The sequence below is a fragment of the Ochotona curzoniae genome, unplaced genomic scaffold (genome assembly GCF_017591425.1).
Source record: "Ochotona curzoniae isolate NIBS_2020 unplaced genomic scaffold, NIBS_Ocur_1.0 contig_2754, whole genome shotgun sequence".
Classification (NCBI taxonomy): Eukaryota; Metazoa; Chordata; class Mammalia; order Lagomorpha; family Ochotonidae; genus Ochotona; species Ochotona curzoniae.
Window position 1 is genome coordinate 5,932,449 of NW_024465582.1, and position 19,287 is coordinate 5,951,735.

Consider the following 19,287-nt stretch of genomic DNA (forward strand, 5'->3'; position numbering starts at 1 on the left):
TGCATTATGCTTCTTGCTAATAATTCTTATGTTAGCAAAAAAACAGTACATATACAGATGTGAGCAGATGGCCATTAGAAGATCCAGAACATAGTTTCATAAGAATCAGCTCGCATACTATCTCCTGTATTATTCCCAATAGAGACAGAAAACGAACTGCCTCCAACAGGGTCAGATCAACCAGGATAAATAACCAGCGTTATCTGTGCTCTATGTTTGAGGTGGAAACAGAATTTCTTCCCAGTACTCTGCTTACCACACGTTGTGGGTCCCCACATCACTTTCCACCCCCTCACCTACCTAACTACTCCCACCCCTGCAAAAGGTGTAAGACGCCCCATCAGTTCTCACAGTGGCTTTCCTGCTTATCCCAACCTCAGATCAGTCTGAAGACATATTACAGTGTTACATCACACATCACATTTGCATACCTGTTTCTGCTACCTCCACATCCTGATAGTAAAACATGAGGTGACGGAGACCGCCAACAGCAAAAAGCTGATCAATTCTTTCAATCTGTGAAAAAGGAAGAGCAGAGTAAATTCCATTTGGATTTAGAATCTTCTAGACAATAGCACAGTTTAGAATTCATAGGAGAAGAAAAAAGATAACACCTATACACATACCCGAAAAGCTACTATCAGAAAGCAGAAAATAGCAAAAATGTGGAAACACTGGAACTCCTGTGCACCACTGGTAGGAATGCAAAATGGCGCCACCACTGTGGAAAATACTAATCAGGTTCCTCAGAAACTGAAGACGAGAATTACCATGCAATTCAGCAATTCTAGTTCTGAGCACATATTTCAAAGCAGCGAAAGCAAGGACTTGAGGAGACATCTGTATACCTGTTTACATAGAACTATGTCTCAGGGCAGCTTTCACGAGGGATGGTAGCAACAGATGAATGCATATGCAAAATGTGTACTATCTGAACAATGAAATTTAATCCAGCCTCGCAAGGAAGGGAGTTTTTACAGACTTACTTATGAATTGAAAGGCACCTGCTGTACATAAGCAGAGCAGAGGCCCGCCCACGTCTCTGGAAGGCTTAGGACAGTGTCAGCCAACCAGCTGTGCCCTCCTGTCGAATCACTGACAGCCCCAGGCTTCTTCGTACCTGACTGCCATCGAGAATGGCATCCTCCACTTCAGCCTTGTCCAGATCCAAACAGGAAGCCACAATTGCAAACAAGTATTCATGTCTCCCATCCAGACGAGCCCGCCTGGCCTCCTTCTCTTCCTTCAGTCGTTGCTAAAAAAAGGAACAAAAATAGATTAATTTTGTAAACCATTTCATACCGTTGTTTTATTCTTAAATCTCTGGCACTTAGGTAACAGCTGACTTAATGGTACTAGTTTTATGCACTGTCTTCCATTTTTTAAATAATGCTATTTCTCCTATGATAATAAAGTGTGCTCAAAGTTGTGAAACTGCATAGGACAGAAAAGTCAAAACAGGAAATACAGATCAATTCCCAAACAAAAATCATTAAAATTTTGTTCTGAATCTTCAGACTTATTTGCATGTACATAGAAGCATCTAACAGATACACGAAAAGGCAGGTCCCACTTTTGTGAACCCTTGTCTAATCCATTACAGCCATCTTCTTCTACAATGTCTTTCTTGTCTGCTCACAGGTTCATATCTCAGCGTGAAATAAACTCATGAGTATCATTGCTTAACTTCTGGATAGGTTTGTTCAATCATAGCTTACATTCAATGTAACCAAGCGTAGTAAATTTGAGGCATATCTTTCCATAAGCCCTATGCTCATACAAATATATATGAACAAATACATAACCTACACTTAAATTCTGCCTTAACGAGATATCACAGGCTTCTTTCTGCTTTAATTGAGATCATCTCGGCCTGTTTAACAGTCACAAAATATTCCACAGCCAAGCATAAATTTTTAAATTTTTTGCCAATATTTGAGATTCAGTTTCTAATGCAATCCGTAAAATAAGCATATTATCTTAAGTGCCAATAAGCACTCCCACTGGGAAGAGGAAAGGCAGCCCTCTGGATCCTTCCTTTAATTAAGCAAAAATGTATTAAATCTGTAATATGTGGCAGCACTGTGGAAGCAAAACTACACAGAGACTTCAAAAAAAAGTTAAGGGCCTAGCAGGTGACGAGGGTAGGGCAGCACAACAATGGCTGCAGAGGCCTCAAGTTCACGAATCCCAAAGGCAGGAGTGTTTAAAGGTCTTCACACAAGAACAATAGACATGATTTCCTTGCCTGAGATGACAGAAAAGCTTTCAGGAGGAGGCAGCACAAGCCAGGGTTGAAAGTAGATTGGGGGCCCGGCAAGGCAGCCTAGCAGTTAAGGTCCTCGCCTTTCATGCACCAGGATCCCATATGGGCACCCATTCTAATCACAGCAGCCTTGCTTCCCATCCAGCTCCCTGCTTGTGGCCTGGGAAAGCAGTGGAGGATGGCCCAAAGCCTTGGAATCCTGCACCTGTATGGGACACCTGGAAGAGGTTCCAGGTTCCTGGCTTCTGATTGGCTCAGCTCCAACCATTGCATACACTTAGGGAGTGAATCAACAGACAAAAAATCTTTCTCTCTGCCTCTCCTTCTCTCTGTATATCTGACTTTTCAATAAAAATAAATAAATTCTCTTTTCTAAAAAGAAAGTATATTGACACATCTGGGCACAGGCAAGACTCAAACACATTCAGTTAACCACTAGGCAGCAAGACAAGACAAAGTACAGACTAAGAAAATATAACAGGACACAAGAAAGAAGTCAGCTCATCAGCCATCTGAGGAGGGCCACATTAGAAGTTTAGATGTTGCTGAAATTCATCACTGATAAAATTCAAATCAAGACAGATTATCACTTAGCTTTATGTGCACCTTGAAAAGTTCATCATTTGATAGCAGCACTGGACTGGAGTGAGACAGCCCCAGAGGTAGCCAAGTTAATCCTACGGCATTCCTGAGACAAGGAATGCAGCAGAGGATCACGTAGAAACAGGTGTGTGTCAATACAGAGGAGACCACTGGCAATGTGTATCTGAACTTCAGAGAAAAATTACACTGCAGCTGGACATATGGCTGTAGGTTTCCAACTCAGCACTATTGCCTTCTGTGAGACAGAATATTCCTGTCCTTTGCAGTCCCACACAGGCACTGTGCGGTTTGAGCAATATCATTAGTTTCTATCTTGTAGATGCCAGTGGCAACCCACTACCAACTCTGAAACAAAAACCTCTGCAGCCACGGTCCAACATTCCGTGGGGGGCAAAATCACCACCACTACTACCCACCATAGAGAATCATCAATGTAACACACACATAAGCAGAAATACATAAGGCCACAATGTGGATGGTATCATGCACAACTTGTGCAGTACAAAACCTGAAAATCATGCAGTAGCCATTTCATCCAGCAAGTGGTATGAGTCAGAGATGAAGAATAAACCATGAGTTTGAATGTGGCTTTCTGAGATGAAAACATAAGAAGAACCTCGGGAAACACCCATTTTTCTGGGTCAAGGAGGAAAAGAAAGTCAAATGCAGAGAGCTGGCCATGAGTGCAGTGGGGCCAGGGGAGGAGGGCAGAGAGCAAACCCGAAGCCAGCAGTGTCGCCCTACACCACCAGAAGCACAACTGCATCGATGACGGGGAGAAGGCAAGGAGTTAATGAGCACACCTTTAGGGATTGTGTTCATAAAGTGGAGGCAATGTGGCAATGTGGTCCTGCCACAAGAATGAGACTGGGTTTCTCCTCCCCTTGAATTTGGCTAGCCCAGTGACTAGGTTTAACCAAAATAATCTGGGAGTAATGACCTGGTGAAACTTCCTAGGCTACTTCTTACGACCTCAGAAGCTTCTGTGTTTGCATTTGGAACGTTCCTTTGAACTCAGCCACAACACTGCCAGAAGTCCTCTGGGGGACCGTGCCTATGCAAACCAAGACATTCTATCCAACAGCCCCAGCTGGCATCCAACTGATGCCCCAGTGCCAACTCAAAGCTGTAACAGTAAGCCATCTCAGACATTGTGACCTAGTTGAGCCTACACCTTACATGACTACAGGTCTAACTTTCAAACAAATAAACATTTTTAAGAAAAAATGGGAAAAAGATAAATACAAAATACTCTTTCTAGAAACTTGAGTATAAAGGAAAACCAGTGGTACAAGTAGATAGAGGGAATCTTCAATGCAAATAAGGATTCTTTTCAAGTTGGAGTTTTCAAGTTTCACAAACAAGGAGGAAAGAGCATGAATGAAGGCCATCATTATTGCTGTGTAACTGAAGTTCATTTCTCTGAACCTCAAGGACTATCCAAGAGGCAACACTGTTGTGAGAGAGGTGGTTAAAGTTAAAGAAATAATTTGCCCATTTTCTTACCGATATCTTTCAAAAGAAACACAGGTCCTGACCAAAAATGTTCATTTCATAAACATCAAATTGTTGTAAACACAAATATTTTCAAATGTCACCAATAGGAGAAAGGTGCCCTGCTGTTCTGAACTGTTATATACCTTCTTGGTCAGGAAAATAACACTCTTTTCTCAAAGGGATGCTTCTGAGCTTACACTAAAAGCCTTGAACACAGATCAACCAGGAGACATCAAATGATCAAAAGCAAACCAATGCAGCAGTGAGAAGATTCGAGAAGTAAAGCAACCAAGGGGTCTCCAAAAAAAATACCAAAGAAGACTGCATGGGAGCACATAACTCTATGATTCAACTTCATTAGATTCCAAAGGGGAAAAGCGTTCTAATTAAGGAAACGGAAGGCTGATCCCTAAAACAGAGCACTGGTTATTCTATTTTCAGTTAAATACCACAAATGGGAAAATCTGCCAAACAATTTATATGTACAAAGAAGATCATCAGTGTTTTTAAAAGCAGGTTGGCTATGGTCTCACCTGAACTGATTGTTCCATGCTCTAAAAACAAGCAGTATAGAATTAAACCCTCCTGTCATATAGAAGAAAGACCATAATGTTTATCAATCTCAACTTTCACTTTCTAACACCAAGGTATCCCAGTATAACGAATTTTTTTGTTTGTGTTTCCCTACCATAAAACGTTTACAATGTCAAACAAATATTTAGTAATCAGATCAGCACACGGCCAGTCCATAAGCCTGACCCTGAAGCACTGTGGTTGCCAGGCAACCGCAACAGGAGGCATTCAGGTGACTGCCTCTGTGGAGCTGGCACATTCCGCTGGCCTTAGAAATGTCCAGGACACTCAAAGAGTGATGACAGAACAGGATTAAGAAAGCACGGAGTAAACTATGAAATGATTTTTTTTCCCATGAAGATTGCTGCAAGCAAACTTCAACACATGGGGTGGGAAAGACAGCCCAGAACCTTTTCAGTGGGCAAGGAAATTTAGGGCAGTGTTAAGCTATTCTGAAGTCGATGACAAAGTGTGTTCCCATCAGGAAACAAGTGAAGCTTCCCAGGTGCAGCTCCATCCCGATGACCAAGAAGCACTGCATGCAGAGTGAGCTGCAATCGCCAACCCCAGTGCTCACACTCAATCCATGACCTTTCATTTAACCTGTGCTGCAGTTTTCTCAACTCCAATACTGAAACTGGACCAGGTGAAGTCCATTCCTTCCCTACCGTGTAGACTCACTATCTTTGGCATAAAATTAATATAAAAACTTGAGATTTTAAAATACAAATCCCAATAAAGACCCCAACACTATGTACTTTCAAAAAGTCCTATGGCTTTTTCTCAAAATCAAGCCATCCAACAAGTTAAAAAAAAAAAAAAAAAACTTTAACTGCAAAACCAAAATCCAAGTCTGTATTTGAAAATCACATGTTTTGTCTCTCCTTTTGGTTCTAGTCCATAAGCCTCTGTATACACAAGACCTTACAGAAATAGGGATAAAAGATTGATGGTTGTGAAAACTACATTGCATGCAATCTCAGTACTAAATCAAACAGCCCTTGAATTAACGTGATATTCCCGAGGAAGGCATTTGGCCCAGAGGTGGAGCTGCCCACATCCTATTAACTCCTTCTCTGTTCCTGACTCCAGCTTCCCGCTAATGTGCACCCTGGCAGGCAGCTGGGTACCTGCTGACGACACGGAAGATCTGGATTGAGTTCTGGCTCCTGGCCTTGACCCTGGACATTAAAATTTAGATGAAACTGAACTTTTAAAGCATAGCCTGTCTCATTGTACAACTGTTGTAGCCCCCTCCACCCTTACAAAGCTCTGTCTTCTTGATAAGTACGTATTTGACCCAGACCCACCCCCCCACTCGCCCCGCTGGCAGCAGCAGAAGTGAACAGAGGAAGGGGAGACTGAGCAGAGACACTCCGCTCTCAGACCCTCCGCAGGGACCTGTCCTGTGCTGTCCATCCCGGCTGTTTCACTTGCTATGGCTCTGCTACTCATTGTTTACTTGTCTTTCACATATATTGCCTGATCCATCTTCTCTCCTGCGTAGTAAAACAGAGTTAGTACCAACTGAATCTCACCATTAACTGGGCGAGTCATCTGAAAAGTCACTCTCGAGTAATTGAGTAATTAAGTGCTGGAATAGATCCTTCTAGATCAATGTGCTTCCATGATTGCAGACCCAGCTTTAAGTCAATAGGCTGCTGGGCCTTTGATGCTGTGGTGGCTCAAGCACAAGCCACACTACATGGACTCACAGGTCTTTCCTCAATTTACACTGCTTATAGCTAACCTCGCTTAGCCTACATCCCACTTAAATGTGTTAAATTATGGAAACTGAGGGAAGCGGTTCTCTCACTCATTACCATTTAAAGCACTCTGTACAAAGTCAACCCCATTTCTACGGTTTCTAGCCTTTTCTCTCCACAGGCCTCATTTCCTTACCCCTCTCTTGAGAGAGAGCAGCTGCTCCAGGAGAGGACTGTTTAATTGGCTGGGCGGACTAGGATATAGAGATCGCACTCCTTGCTGTGCCCCAGGGCTGTGCCTTCTCCTGCTCCCTTTCCCTCCCAGCTCTCCAGGGGAGGCCCACAGAGCACTTCTGAAGGGAGACAGCTGCCGCTGGCACATCCCACTGCAGCAGGTGGCACTGCTGGGTCTTCCTTTGTGTGGTGAGAGCCCCATGCTTCCTGCATTACAAAGACAGAAGAGTGGTACTAAGAAGGTGCCAGCAGTTTTCCTGCATATGGAAAGAAGCTTTGGAATCTTGTCCACTCTGCTTGAATTTCCAGGGCTCCTAAATCTCACTGATCACCAACTCCTATATCTGTCATTCTCAGCAGACACGCACAGTCAGGGTGGGAGCCAGTTACTGAACACACCCAGGAGCAGGGTGCAGGTGTCCTACCCGGTAGCCTCGCTGCTTAAGCCAAACACCTAGCCCTACACAGCTTTTCATTTCCATGCACATGTTGAAGCACCCTTGCCTGTGATGCAGGGAGACCCTCCAAAGTCTCCCTCATTCATACAAGAAAGCACCATGCTCAGGGCAGCTACTCATTAGACGCATCTGGAAACATTAAAGTCCTGATGCCTGAGCCCCCGACCCAGGAGAAGGTCTGGATTATCTGGCTTGGAGTGGGTCCCAGGCCCTGGCATTTCTCCAAAGCTCCTTTGGCTATCCTACACCAAAATGCAGGATTGAGTCAACAGAGGGCCACAGCAACAGTGGCAGAGAGTCTGCAACACTTAAGTGCTGGGGCTTGTTTTTTGAAGACTTCTCTGGAGGGGTTTCTTTCCTAGGAACCCCCATTCTCAAGCAAAAAGTACCTCCACCTGCATGTAGCTCCTAAACTGACTGCAGCCCATTCGCCAACATGAAAGCTCCCTAACGGATACACTATCACCAACCAACCGAACAGAGGACCATAAGCACGGGAGATCCACCAGAAATTGGAACACAGGTTGAAACGTTCCTCAGCCCCAAGGTGAGTCAGTGAGAATCTGTACCCCAACACCTCTGGGAACCCAGACATGAAGGCACAGCTTTGCAGTAAACCCATCCTTCCTTTACGCAGCCTGCTGTCAGTGCCGTTCTCTGGGCACCAGTGAGGGGACTCGGTGTGCTACATCAAGCCATGCTGGTAAACAGCTGGAATAAACAGGGGGAAGTTCCACCACATACCCATTTTTCAAGTTGTGATATATTTTTCATTTTAGAAAATGAAAGAGAAACATAATCCACAAGTCCAGAATTCATGTACTACGAATCAGATCTAGATCACATTTTTGCAAATAAATAAATGAATATAATAAGGAATTATTTCACAACTTTGTGTTAAAAATTGTTTGTGTTCATTATAGAAGAAAAAAACATATGGATTAACTTTTGTAAACCCATACAACTTACGAGACATATAGTTGGACCTAGTGTGATGGTTCAATGACTAATCTTCCAACTCCAAGTGCTGGGATTCATATGGGTGCCGGTTCATGTCCTGACCGCTCCACTTCCTATCCAGCTCCCTGCTTGGGAAAGCAGTCAAGGATGGCCCAAAGCCTTGGGACCCTGCACCCATGTGGGAGACCTGGAAGAAGTTCCTGACTCCTGGCTTTGGGTTGGCTCAGCTCCAGCTGTTGTGGCCATTTGGGGAGTAAACCAGTGGGTTGAAAAGTTTTCTGCCTCTGGAAAGCTCTCTTTCCAATAAAAAATAAATAAATTTTAACAAAAATTAAAATGAGACATTTGGATGCTATTTGGCATGAATAGTCTCAGTAAAATCAAGTACTATATTCCAGTTAACCTAACTTTTTCTTAAAGATTTATTTTTATTATTATTTTTTTATTGGAAAGGCAGATATACAGAGAGGAGAGACAGAGAGGAAGATCTCCCGTTCGATGATTCATTTCCCCAAGTGAGCACAACGGCCGATGCTACGCTGATCCGAAGCCAGGAGGTCTCCCTCGCGGGTGCAGGGTCCCAAAGCCTTGGGCCGTCCTCAACTGCTTTCCCGGGCCACAAGCAGGGAGCTGGAAGGGAAGCGGGGCTGCCAGGATTAGAACCGGCGCCCACATGGGATCCCAGGCGTGCAAGGAGAGGACCTTAACCACTGCGCCACTGCGCCGGGCCCCAGTTAACCTAATTTTAACACAGCATCATTACAGCAATAATTCTAGCCCAGGATTAAATGAATACAGACTTAAAGTTCTTAGGCTAAACGCTTTTAGAATCTTGCCATTGGTTATTTCCTGTCACAATGTTATTATTTAATAAATAATATGCACTAAATATAAAATGTATAATCACTTACATAATATATTGTAATATTACATAGTTCTGTTAATGTCAAACTTCACTAGAATTATAAAACCAGTCTCCTCAATACACAAATACCAAAAACTTTTGCTTTGGTGACTCACTTTCATGTCAAAGAATATTCTAACTCATTATTTATAGCTAAGACTTCATAGTCAATTATAATGGCATGAGTTACAGAAAAAAATTTCAGACATGAAAAGTTTGATCCATTTCATTTATTCCTCAACTACATGTGTGTTTAATACCAAGGTGTGTTACATACAAACTTAAAGGAAGACTAAAGATGGAGCTCACCAGAGAAACGGTGTGTAGGTGAAGTGATGGATGTTGGTCCACATGATTGGCTCATTCTTTAATGTCAGATTCTGTAAGTTTGGGGAGGCTAAACCCCCAAACCCAATGAAGAGGCTTAATGCTGGGGAAAGCCCTACAGCTGGGACATTCCATACTACTAAGATGATGCACTGCAAAGCTCACCAAGGAATCTTTCTGAATGCCCGCCCCTACCCACACCTGATTAGGGCTTGTGTGGTGCTCTTCACCTCCCCCAACAAGCAGCCTAGAAAGGGACTTTGGGGACTGCAAGTTAAGTTTCCTGCTGCAGCGCTCGCAGCCCATATGGGCACTGGTTGGAGTCCCAGCTGCTCCACTTCTGATCAGCACCCTGCTCATGAGCCTGGGAAGAAGTAGAGAATGGCCCAATTCCATGGGTTCCTGCACCCAAACGGGAGATCCAGATGAAGCGCATGGCTCCTGGCTTTGGCCTGGCCCAGCACTGGCTATTACAATCAACACATGGAATATCTAGCCCTCTGTAACTCTGCCTTGCAAATTAAAAATAATAATAATTTTTAAAAGGTGAGTGAGGAGGGCCCAACCTGCTGCTCACAAGGAATGATGTCTGGCTTCAAACCTCTGCACTCCTGCCCTGGGTCTTGGCAGGTTCAACTCCCCACTGTTTTTTACCCCACCCCAACTCTGTGTCCCATTAAATCAAGCTTACTTTATTCATCAACCTTACCAGGTCTCCTCTCCTTCAAACCCTAAAATCCTAAAACGTAATGGGTACATCAACTAAATTTTAAAACACTGGAAATGGTGTCATCCCTCTCCTCCAGGATCTCAAAATGTAGTGACGGAAAGGGAGATGTGAGGCAGGCACATATCACAGCTCAGCGACGCTGAGACAAGGACTCTGGAAGACAAAGAAGCAATGCAGTGAGGTGCCGGAGTGGAAGCTCCCCTGGACGCAGCCCGGGTCGCAGAGGAAACAGCACTTGGACTCATTTCTTAAGAATGCGCTCGTGTTGCTGGCAAAGAGGCTCAGAGCATGGCTGGAAGACGTCCACCTGAAAATCAGGTAACAAACTCTGGGAAATCAGGGTAGCAAAGGAGACAGAATTTAGAAGGTGCAGACGGAGACAGCACTTCTGCTCTTCTGTGGTATGTCTTTAGGCTGCATGTAATGGTGTGGATAGTAGGGATCTGTAGAGACACCGTGATCAAGCCCTGTAGGAAGAATGGGTTCGTGTCGAGAACAAAGTCCTAGAGAAACCTCATTTCCTTTGGACGTTACTTGGCAGTAGAAGTTTTCAGGTCCCTGTCTGCAGAATGAAGAGCTGCAGCTGGACCCTGAGCCGGGAAGCTCATTCTTCGGCATGACCTCCAGAGGCACAGCCGTGCATCCCACTGTCTGGGACCTCTTCTCCGGGCACATGAAGGGGGTGGGACTGAGCACAGAACACAGGCAGCCTGGAATTGGCCTTGTCTATAATCACCATCAAAACTTAACACGTGTGAAAGAGTACCAACCACCTGAATGGAATTTTGCCCCCAGGCTAGACTCCTCCCAAAAGCAGCAGCAGAAGTAGGTTGAAGTATCAGCATGCAGTTTATTCACCAGGCAACAGTCAGAAAGCTAAGATGTCTGTCACAAATCCAGCCAAACTGTGAACTTCGGTTCCCTGGGTCTTTGTCCAGCAAGAGGTGAGCAATGCTAACGCAAAGGACACGCAGGTTCACGGACAACAGCTCCTTACCGTTAAAACACGCGTGACGCTCTGCTTCCAGAGCTGTCTTCTTCCAATCCTAAACATCCCAGCAACCTGTCCCGCTCACGGCAGGCCAAAGCCCGCTACTCCAGAAAGGTCTTCTCACCTAACAGGCTTGCAAATGCAAAGTCCTCTGGAGACACAAAATCTGCGTTTGTGTTTCTAATTTGCATGTATCATTCCCCACATTCCTGAGATAAACTCTGAGAATCCTACCCTGTTACTCAAATTTTTGTTTTGGAGTCTATGTCAGGCCTCTCCTCTGTTCCAAAGCCTGGGGGTGGCAGGGAAATGCAGTTTCTATGCCACCCAGCTCACCCATGCCCCTTTGTCATGCTGATCAACTTGGCACAGCATTTTCACTGCTTGGCTATGACACAGCTCAGTGTAATGCTATATGCTGCCCAACAGTAAGCTCTGAGTCAATAGAGACCTTTTAAAAAAAAAATTATTTCAACAATAAGAAACTTTATCTCAAGATAGCAAAGAATCCACAGCTTTAGATGTCTTGCTCAAGTGAAGAAATTCAATCTTACTTTGTCTCAACAACTTTGTGTGCATGATTAACTGCCAGCATTGTGACTAATTGTGACTAATTGTCAGAGAAGCTAATTGTGACCCCAAGGAGCCATTTTCTCCTCCGGAAAGAACAAGAAGCCTTTTCTATATGCAAATAGCTAATGATGCCCATAAATTACTTGTGCTCACACAGTTGCATGCACACACAAACCAAGGTGATTTATTCTGTAAGCCTAAACATCTTGATCATTCTTGCTGCGAAGATGTGACAGGACGCATCGCCAAGTGCTTTGAGAGATTGTGCATGTGGGACTTCTCTCATTAAGAAGAGCAAAGGCAGGACATTTCAGATGGGACTTGTTTGGTTCCAAGACTTAGTCCTTGGAGTTCAAGGTCCTGCTAAGTCAAATCTCAGAAGGTTATGTGAGGGTAGTCAGGAAGTAGGGGCTCATCCCAGTAACATCCGGCAGTTCAATCTCACCGGACAGCAATGTAAAAACAAGGGTGCTGACTTGAGGTCTGAACTTGGAAAGTTCATCTGGTCAACAACCAATGCCAGGGCATGACCTTCGTATAAATAAAGGAATAACATAGCATGAATATTATTTGGCTCAAAAACAACAACATGAGAAGTTACAGTTTGTTTGCAGTCTAAGGGCAAAAGACCTTCTGGAGGTTCAGTATTGGACTCTGAGAAATACACTGCCAGTAGATTAAGCAGACCAATTATTGCCATGGAAGGTGGGCACCCAGAAGCACAATGAGATTTGGAGGCCTCTTCATAGGGGAGGCAACTTGAGAGGAAGAGCAAATGTTTGCTAAAGGAGATGAATGGGCCTAAGGGACAGACGCCAGCCTGGGACAAAGCCCTTCCAAGCTCCGGCCTTGGCTTTCCTCCCACTGCCGACACCAAGGCAAGGTCTGGGACAACTGAGCATCTTCTGTGGGCCTGTAAGGTGCACAAGTGAGCTTCAGAGCAGACTTTGCCTTGCATGGTTTGGGTGTATCATCTTCTGTACCCCAACACTTAGAATATTTTTAGATCAACCTCTGGTGTTGCTAAGCAGCTATTTTCTGTTTTCTGTGCTGATCACGAATGGCCTTGGGTGGGTATGCTGCAAATCATCCCACATATCTCCCCCTCCTGTGTGGCGTCTTGGGCACCATGCCATCAGCAGTAGCCCCTTTCCAAGGCATCTCTTAGGAGACATGTCCACACAGGGCACTGCATTCACTCTGAGTGTGGCAAGCCTAACAGTGACTCTCCTGAAGCTTCTCAGCAAAAGGAAGAATGTTCTCAACTCTATCCTTAAATCCCAGCACCACCGGGCAAGAGTATATTTGTAACAGCACAATCTACAATAGCAAAGACATGGGAACAACCCAGATGTGCGTCCAAAAAAGATTGGTTAAAAAAACTGTGGTACATTTACTCGATGGAATATTATTCAGCTATTAAGAAGAATGAAATTACACTATTTACAATTAGGTGGTCCCAACTAGAGACTATTATGCTCAGTGAAATGAGTCAATCACAAAAGAACAAATACCATAAGTTCTTTCTTATATAAGGAAACCAGCATGGAAAGTATAACTTCAATAACCTGAACCATACTTGGTTTTTGTTTTGTTTTGTTTTGTTTTGTTTTGTTTTGTTTTGGCTGTATCCCATGTGTTTTGATGTTTTTTATTTCAGCTTTATTTATTCCAAATACTTTTTTTCTCTCATAGAATTCATCACTGGCTCATGGATTACATGGTTGCATCACTTTTGCCAAGAGACTTTTGTATTTCCTTTTCTTCACCTATATGCTGGTTACTCAGTGACATGTTTTTTCATGGTACTGTAATTTGTTCTTGTTGTTCTAACTTATACCAGTTGTTGATCTTGTTTCATGACTTCTCATTTATAGAAATGTATAGTGATAGAGTACTGGGGTCTATCATATCCAGATGTGGGGATATAATGCAACATGCATCCCTGCTTCCAGATGAAAGATGGACTCCCAGTGAAACTGTTGGAAACGTATAGACAATGGGATGCTGGACTGTCTGACATCGTCTGTACCAGCAGTGTCAGGGTACACTTAAATAAGAGACTGATGGAATTATGATTCCTTACAAAGGACTATACCATTGTAGCAAAATGGGGAAAATCTCTCAGGGGTAGAAGTTTGGGGGGAAATCCCAGTCTATACGAAATTGTACCACGTAATTCAAAAATTCAAAATAAAAATATGAAAAAAAAGTGAACCCAGTTCTAAATCACGGGGTTCCTACTTGGGACATTGAAACCCTCATATATGCCACCTAAGCCATATGGCATAGTGAAAAAACGTGTGAAAAAAAAGGACCAGAGAGACCTAGGTTAAAATCCCAGCTCTAACCTCTTCCCAATATGTGATATCAAAGATTTTGTTTCCTAAGTTATACACCAGAAATATCATCACATATCCAACATACTGATTACAATTTAAATATATTTTAAATTCCTGGAACCTCAGCAGCACTATTAAATATAGTCATCATTTTTATTTAAAAGGCTTTTGACTACATTAGCAAAAGTATCACTATAGGAGACAAATTCCCAAGCAATGATCTTGATTTTACCAACAAATCCTAATTTAGAGCTCTTTGCAAGTTTTCTTGTTGATTCCGTTTGAGTGTGTCCTAAGAAAAGAGAGATCCAAATTTTATCAGTTACCACCTGCATGTTTTTCATGGATTTCCACTGTAACAATGTCTCACTAGGGTCCACCAACCAGAAGCAAACACATTCACCAATTTAATGACCTTGCAAACAGTAAACAGCAATGGTCTAGTAAATACAACAGGGAAGGGCATTGTGGAGTAACAGGTTAACAAGCAACTGGGGATGCCTGCATGCCCATCAGAGTGCCCATCTACTTCCAATCCTGCTGCCAACTGGCAGGCCTGGGAAGCAGCAAATGACTTAAGTATGTGACACCCACGTAAGAGATGTAGATGAGTTCATGGCACCTGGCTTCACCCTGGCCCATCCCAACTAGCAGATAGAGAATCAATCAATCAACCAATCAATCTCAATTACCTGTAAATACATAAATCTTTTTATTTACACCAAGGACAGCATATAAAAATGAGTTCACTGACATGAAAAAGTACCATATTCTGACTTAACACATCATTCCACTTTCACCACACTGAAATAAGGTAGTGTGTCTTACGTTCAATGACCCCTTACAGTTGCTGTCAGTGGGCAACAATACAACCTAAGTGTCAGTGCTGACACTTGTACAAATCCAGCTGTCACCCCAAGTGCCCCAATAGGACCACTGTTGCACCCTTCTATGGCAATCAAAAAACCCTTAAAGGGGCCTTTGAGGAAGGAACGTGAGTCCTGCTCGTTTTCAAAAGGTCTTCACTGACACCTTCTGGAAAGATCAAGGAACACCAGCAAATCCAGGAATAATCAGACTCTGAATATAAAGTAAAAAAAGAAACCAATAATATGTTGATGGAGTCATCATTTCAGCTGGTTTGTTGGTTTTGCCATAGTTTTCATAAATTGAAATTTTGCACCAAAAGCTAAAAGAGATGCACAGGTTTTCTGCAAAAATTCAAAGAGAGGACAGAGAATTCAGAATGCTGTTGCCTTTTGAAGAAAGCAAACATCCATCAGAGTGCCTCAGCTCTGCAGGTACGGCTGGAAGGCACAGGGAGTCTGGGCTGCACGCACCTCCCAGATGTTATTTGGTATGGCGCCTTTCACGTAGGAAGAATACGAATTAGCAGTGGTTGGCACTAAGAGACAGGTAGGGAAAGAGTGTTTCAGAAGCATCTTTCCTTTCCCTCACAGGGTTCCCGCTGGTGGCACTTTGTCTTGGCTGTGCAGGCAGAATGCTGTGCTGCCTTTGAGAAGCCTCACTGCCCAGGCCCGCTGCCCATGCTGCTCAGTTCTGAGGTCTTTGATAAACCACCACCACACTGGCACTGTTTCCACATGAATAACAAAAAGGAAGTAGATTAGCATTGTAATATGATTACATCTACAGTAATATTTTCTCCATAGAATTTTTTTCCAAATATTCCTATATTAAATAAATGATGTTCTTGGACCAGGACATTTATTTGCATACAACGCTGTACAACTTAAAAAAATATTCTTCTCCATAATACAACCCCACAAAGCTCAGGGTCTTTGAATGAAGACAAGGAAATCAAATGGTGAGTACAAAGCACAGTGTTATGACAGAAAGCCCTTCTGGCGGCTGGCTTTTGGTTCTACTCTCGCTGTGGTTGTATTCTTTCATATCAAACCTGCACAGATAATAGAGGCCCCAGCTGTCACAGTTGTTCTTTGTTTAGAATTAAAATTTCAACACTATAACATAGATAATTCAGAAGAATAACACTTCTATAATTAGAACCTTGCTTGTAGTTATAACCTAAAGGACAATGAACAGCTTGGGAATGACTCCTTGGCTTAATTACTTGCTCTTTCAGAAATTCAAAGTCCAAGGAAATATATGAGCTGTATTCATGGGAGAGACTTGACGAGACCCCTTGTTAGCAATGTGACCCTCACTTTATGAGAGCAACAGAGGTACCGATCTCTACCTTCAAGCTACCTTTTAGCTCATGTTGTTGCACTTCATACGTGGGCATTCCAACCCGCCGAAGCATGACTATTTTCCTAAACAAACAAAAAAAAATGAAAACTCCAACTCATAATTTCCTGCTTGGAGGTTCTAATTTAGTTTAGTGGGCACTTATTTAGGAGGAAAATATATTTCATTATGTAACTGGCGCTGAAGGCCTGAGGCAGTCAATAACAACTCATTGGCCTGTGTCCACCTGCTCTTGCTGAGTCCCCGGGTAATTTGGGAGGCTACCTTTGCTACTGTCACAATTGTGTTTATTATTCCAAGAAAAAAAAAAAAAGGAGTAAAGAGTGAAGTTTGCCAGCAAGCACTAAGTCGCATTTGACCCTACATTTTGAATCCCTTTACATTCTCCTGCGCTAAGCTATCATGCAATGGTATTCTCAAAGTCACTCTGCATCCTATAGAAAGATTTCATGAGATACTTAGTCAAATGTCATTTGTGTGAAATAAAACCTTTGTATCAGGGATCCTTAGTGATTCAGTCAAGAGACATCCAAAAAGCAACAAAAGGTAACCCAGCCTATTACATCACCCCATCTGAAACACATTAAATAAATACCATTATAGAGCCACCTCCCAGCTTGTGAAAACTCCACTTGGCAAACCCTTTTTACTGCAATTTTGTCATAAATAAAATCCATGCTGCATTAATAAGGGCTGCTGTCTTGCACTAACACCCACGATGGGGGGCATGACATTAACATGGGATGCACTGATGGAAGAGGCACAAATATACATATATATATAGTGTATTTTTTTACTCCTCCAATACCACACAGCCAGAGCTGAGCCAGCCGATAGCCAGGAGCCAGGAGCCTCTTCCAGTCCATTGAGTGCTGGGGTCCAAAGACTTAAGCCATCCTCTGCTGCTTTCCGAGGTCATCAGTCCAAAACTGGATCCAAAGTAAAGCAGCCAGGATATGAACTGGCATCCATATGATGCCAGTACCACAGGTGGACATTGCAAGCAGAGCCTACTATGCCATAGCCCTGGCCCCAAAGCATCAGAACTTTTTATTGTAAGGAAGTTATCAGACAGTAAATCAATTTATCTGAAACAAAGCAGTCATTTCTGGGGAAAAAAAAAAAAAAGGAGGAGGAGGGCTTTGCCTCTCATTGGAAAGCTAAGAACAGCTTCAGCAAGGTGACAGAGACATTCGTAACAAGTACAAGAATGATTTAATCACCTCAGTAGCAGAAAAGTTGGGGGCAGGTGTTTGGTACCCCCATATCCCACATGCGAAAGCCTCAATCCAGCCCTGGCTACTGGGTTTCTGTTCTGCCTTCCTGCTAATGTGCAGTGGAGGAAGCAGTTGGCAACTCCTCAACCATTTCATTCCTTGCTGGCCACACAGTTAACACAGAGTACCAGGCTCCTGGCTTTATCGTGATCGAGCCCTAGCTATCAATGACATTAAGGAAGAACACCAGCAGATGGATGAGCTCTCTCTCTGCCTTTCAATGAAATGAAATAAATAAAAAGGAATGGGGCATTTAGTGGCAAATCAGAGTTCAAAGGGAGCCCATGTTTTTTGTGCCCCACCCTCAGCCCCTACCCCCAGCCATCTTCCACAAATATCAACACACACCAGGGTCAGGGGTCCATTTGTCCTAGCCACAACTGTATTTCCATTGTCACAGCTCATTAAATGCCTGAAGCACAGCCCCATTCATGTCCTCAACTGGGAGTTAATCCAGTGTTTAAATCTCAAGCTATAAACAATTACAGATTGTTACTCTGCTACCAGCAAAGATCTGTATTACCAAGAAAAACAAAAATAACCCAGTTTATTTATGCTTTGCTGCTTTCTCTTTCACCTTTCTTATGCTTCATCAGGTATCTTATAATAAATGCCACAACCACCCACAGATGTCACAAGATAGCTCCCAGACACCGCTGTTCCTTCAACAACAAAAATGCTAAAACATTATTTCAGAGACCGAACATAAAATCCATTTACCATGCACATAAAAAGTAAATTCATTCTGTTTGTAACAACACTGACTTCTGGAAGCTCCATGCAGACAAAATGTTCCTTTGAGTTGCTGTGAGGATACTGCAATGCTGAATTCTTACCAAAACAGCATCAAAACTTCCTGTGAGAGCACAGGTGAAGGGTCACCCAGCTGAAGGGGACACATACACGTGTTTCCCATCATAGGTACACTTAGCAATTGCTTTACATAGCAATAGCTAGTTCCTGCCTCTCACGGGGTCTCCAGCTTGCCGATTCTCCATGTATTATTAACTCTTCTACTGAAAGCAGCATTGAGCCTTGTATGCAAAGAACGGTTCAAATGTCCAAACACTAATACATAATACATACATTAATACATAAATCACCTACTGACAAGCGAATCCAAGTTAAGAAGGCAACTAGAATGAAAACGTTAAGAACAAAATGAGGCAAAGACTTTTTAAAATGCAGTACTTCGCTGGTGATTCAGTATTTGACAAGAATTAGTCCGATCATTTTGATTGTTTTAATTTTCAGAATCACTCCATCAAAAACGTACAATGGGGAGGCTGTGGTGGTGCAGCAAGTCACACTGCCTCTTGAGACAGCCACATCCCATATCGGGAGGGATTCAAGTCCCAGTCACTGCATTTCTGATCAGCTTCCTGCTAATGGAGCCTGGGGCAGCATCAGTCTGTGGTTCAGAAACTTGGGCTGCTACCATCCCTGTGACAGCCTCGGGACACAGTCTGGCGCAGCCCTGGGCCCCATTGTCCCTGTGACAGCCTCGGGACACAGCCTGGCTCAGCCCTGGGCCCCGCCGTCCCTGTGACAGCCTTGGGACACAGCCTGGTGCAGCCCTGGGCCCCGCCGGCCCTGTGACAGCCATGGCTCCTG

The 19,287-nt window shown here is 43.5% G+C and overlaps 1 protein-coding gene across 1 annotated transcript in view; it reads right to left on the bottom strand.

Moving 5' to 3' along the window:
* DNAH5 (dynein axonemal heavy chain 5) overlaps positions 1 to 11,441 on the bottom strand; it is a 177,645-nt gene extending 166,204 nt beyond the window's left edge. The window contains exons 1-3 of the mRNA XM_040977647.1: positions 11,256 to 11,441; positions 1,121 to 1,255; positions 432 to 516 (exon numbers count right to left, since the gene is read on the bottom strand). Of these exons, the coding sequence (XP_040833581.1) occupies positions 432 to 516; positions 1,121 to 1,255; positions 11,256 to 11,312 (277 nt within the window). The 5' untranslated portion in view covers positions 11,313 to 11,441. The remainder of the gene's footprint in view (positions 1 to 431; positions 517 to 1,120; positions 1,256 to 11,255) is intronic.
* Between the last annotated feature and the right edge of the window lie 7,846 nt (positions 11,442 to 19,287).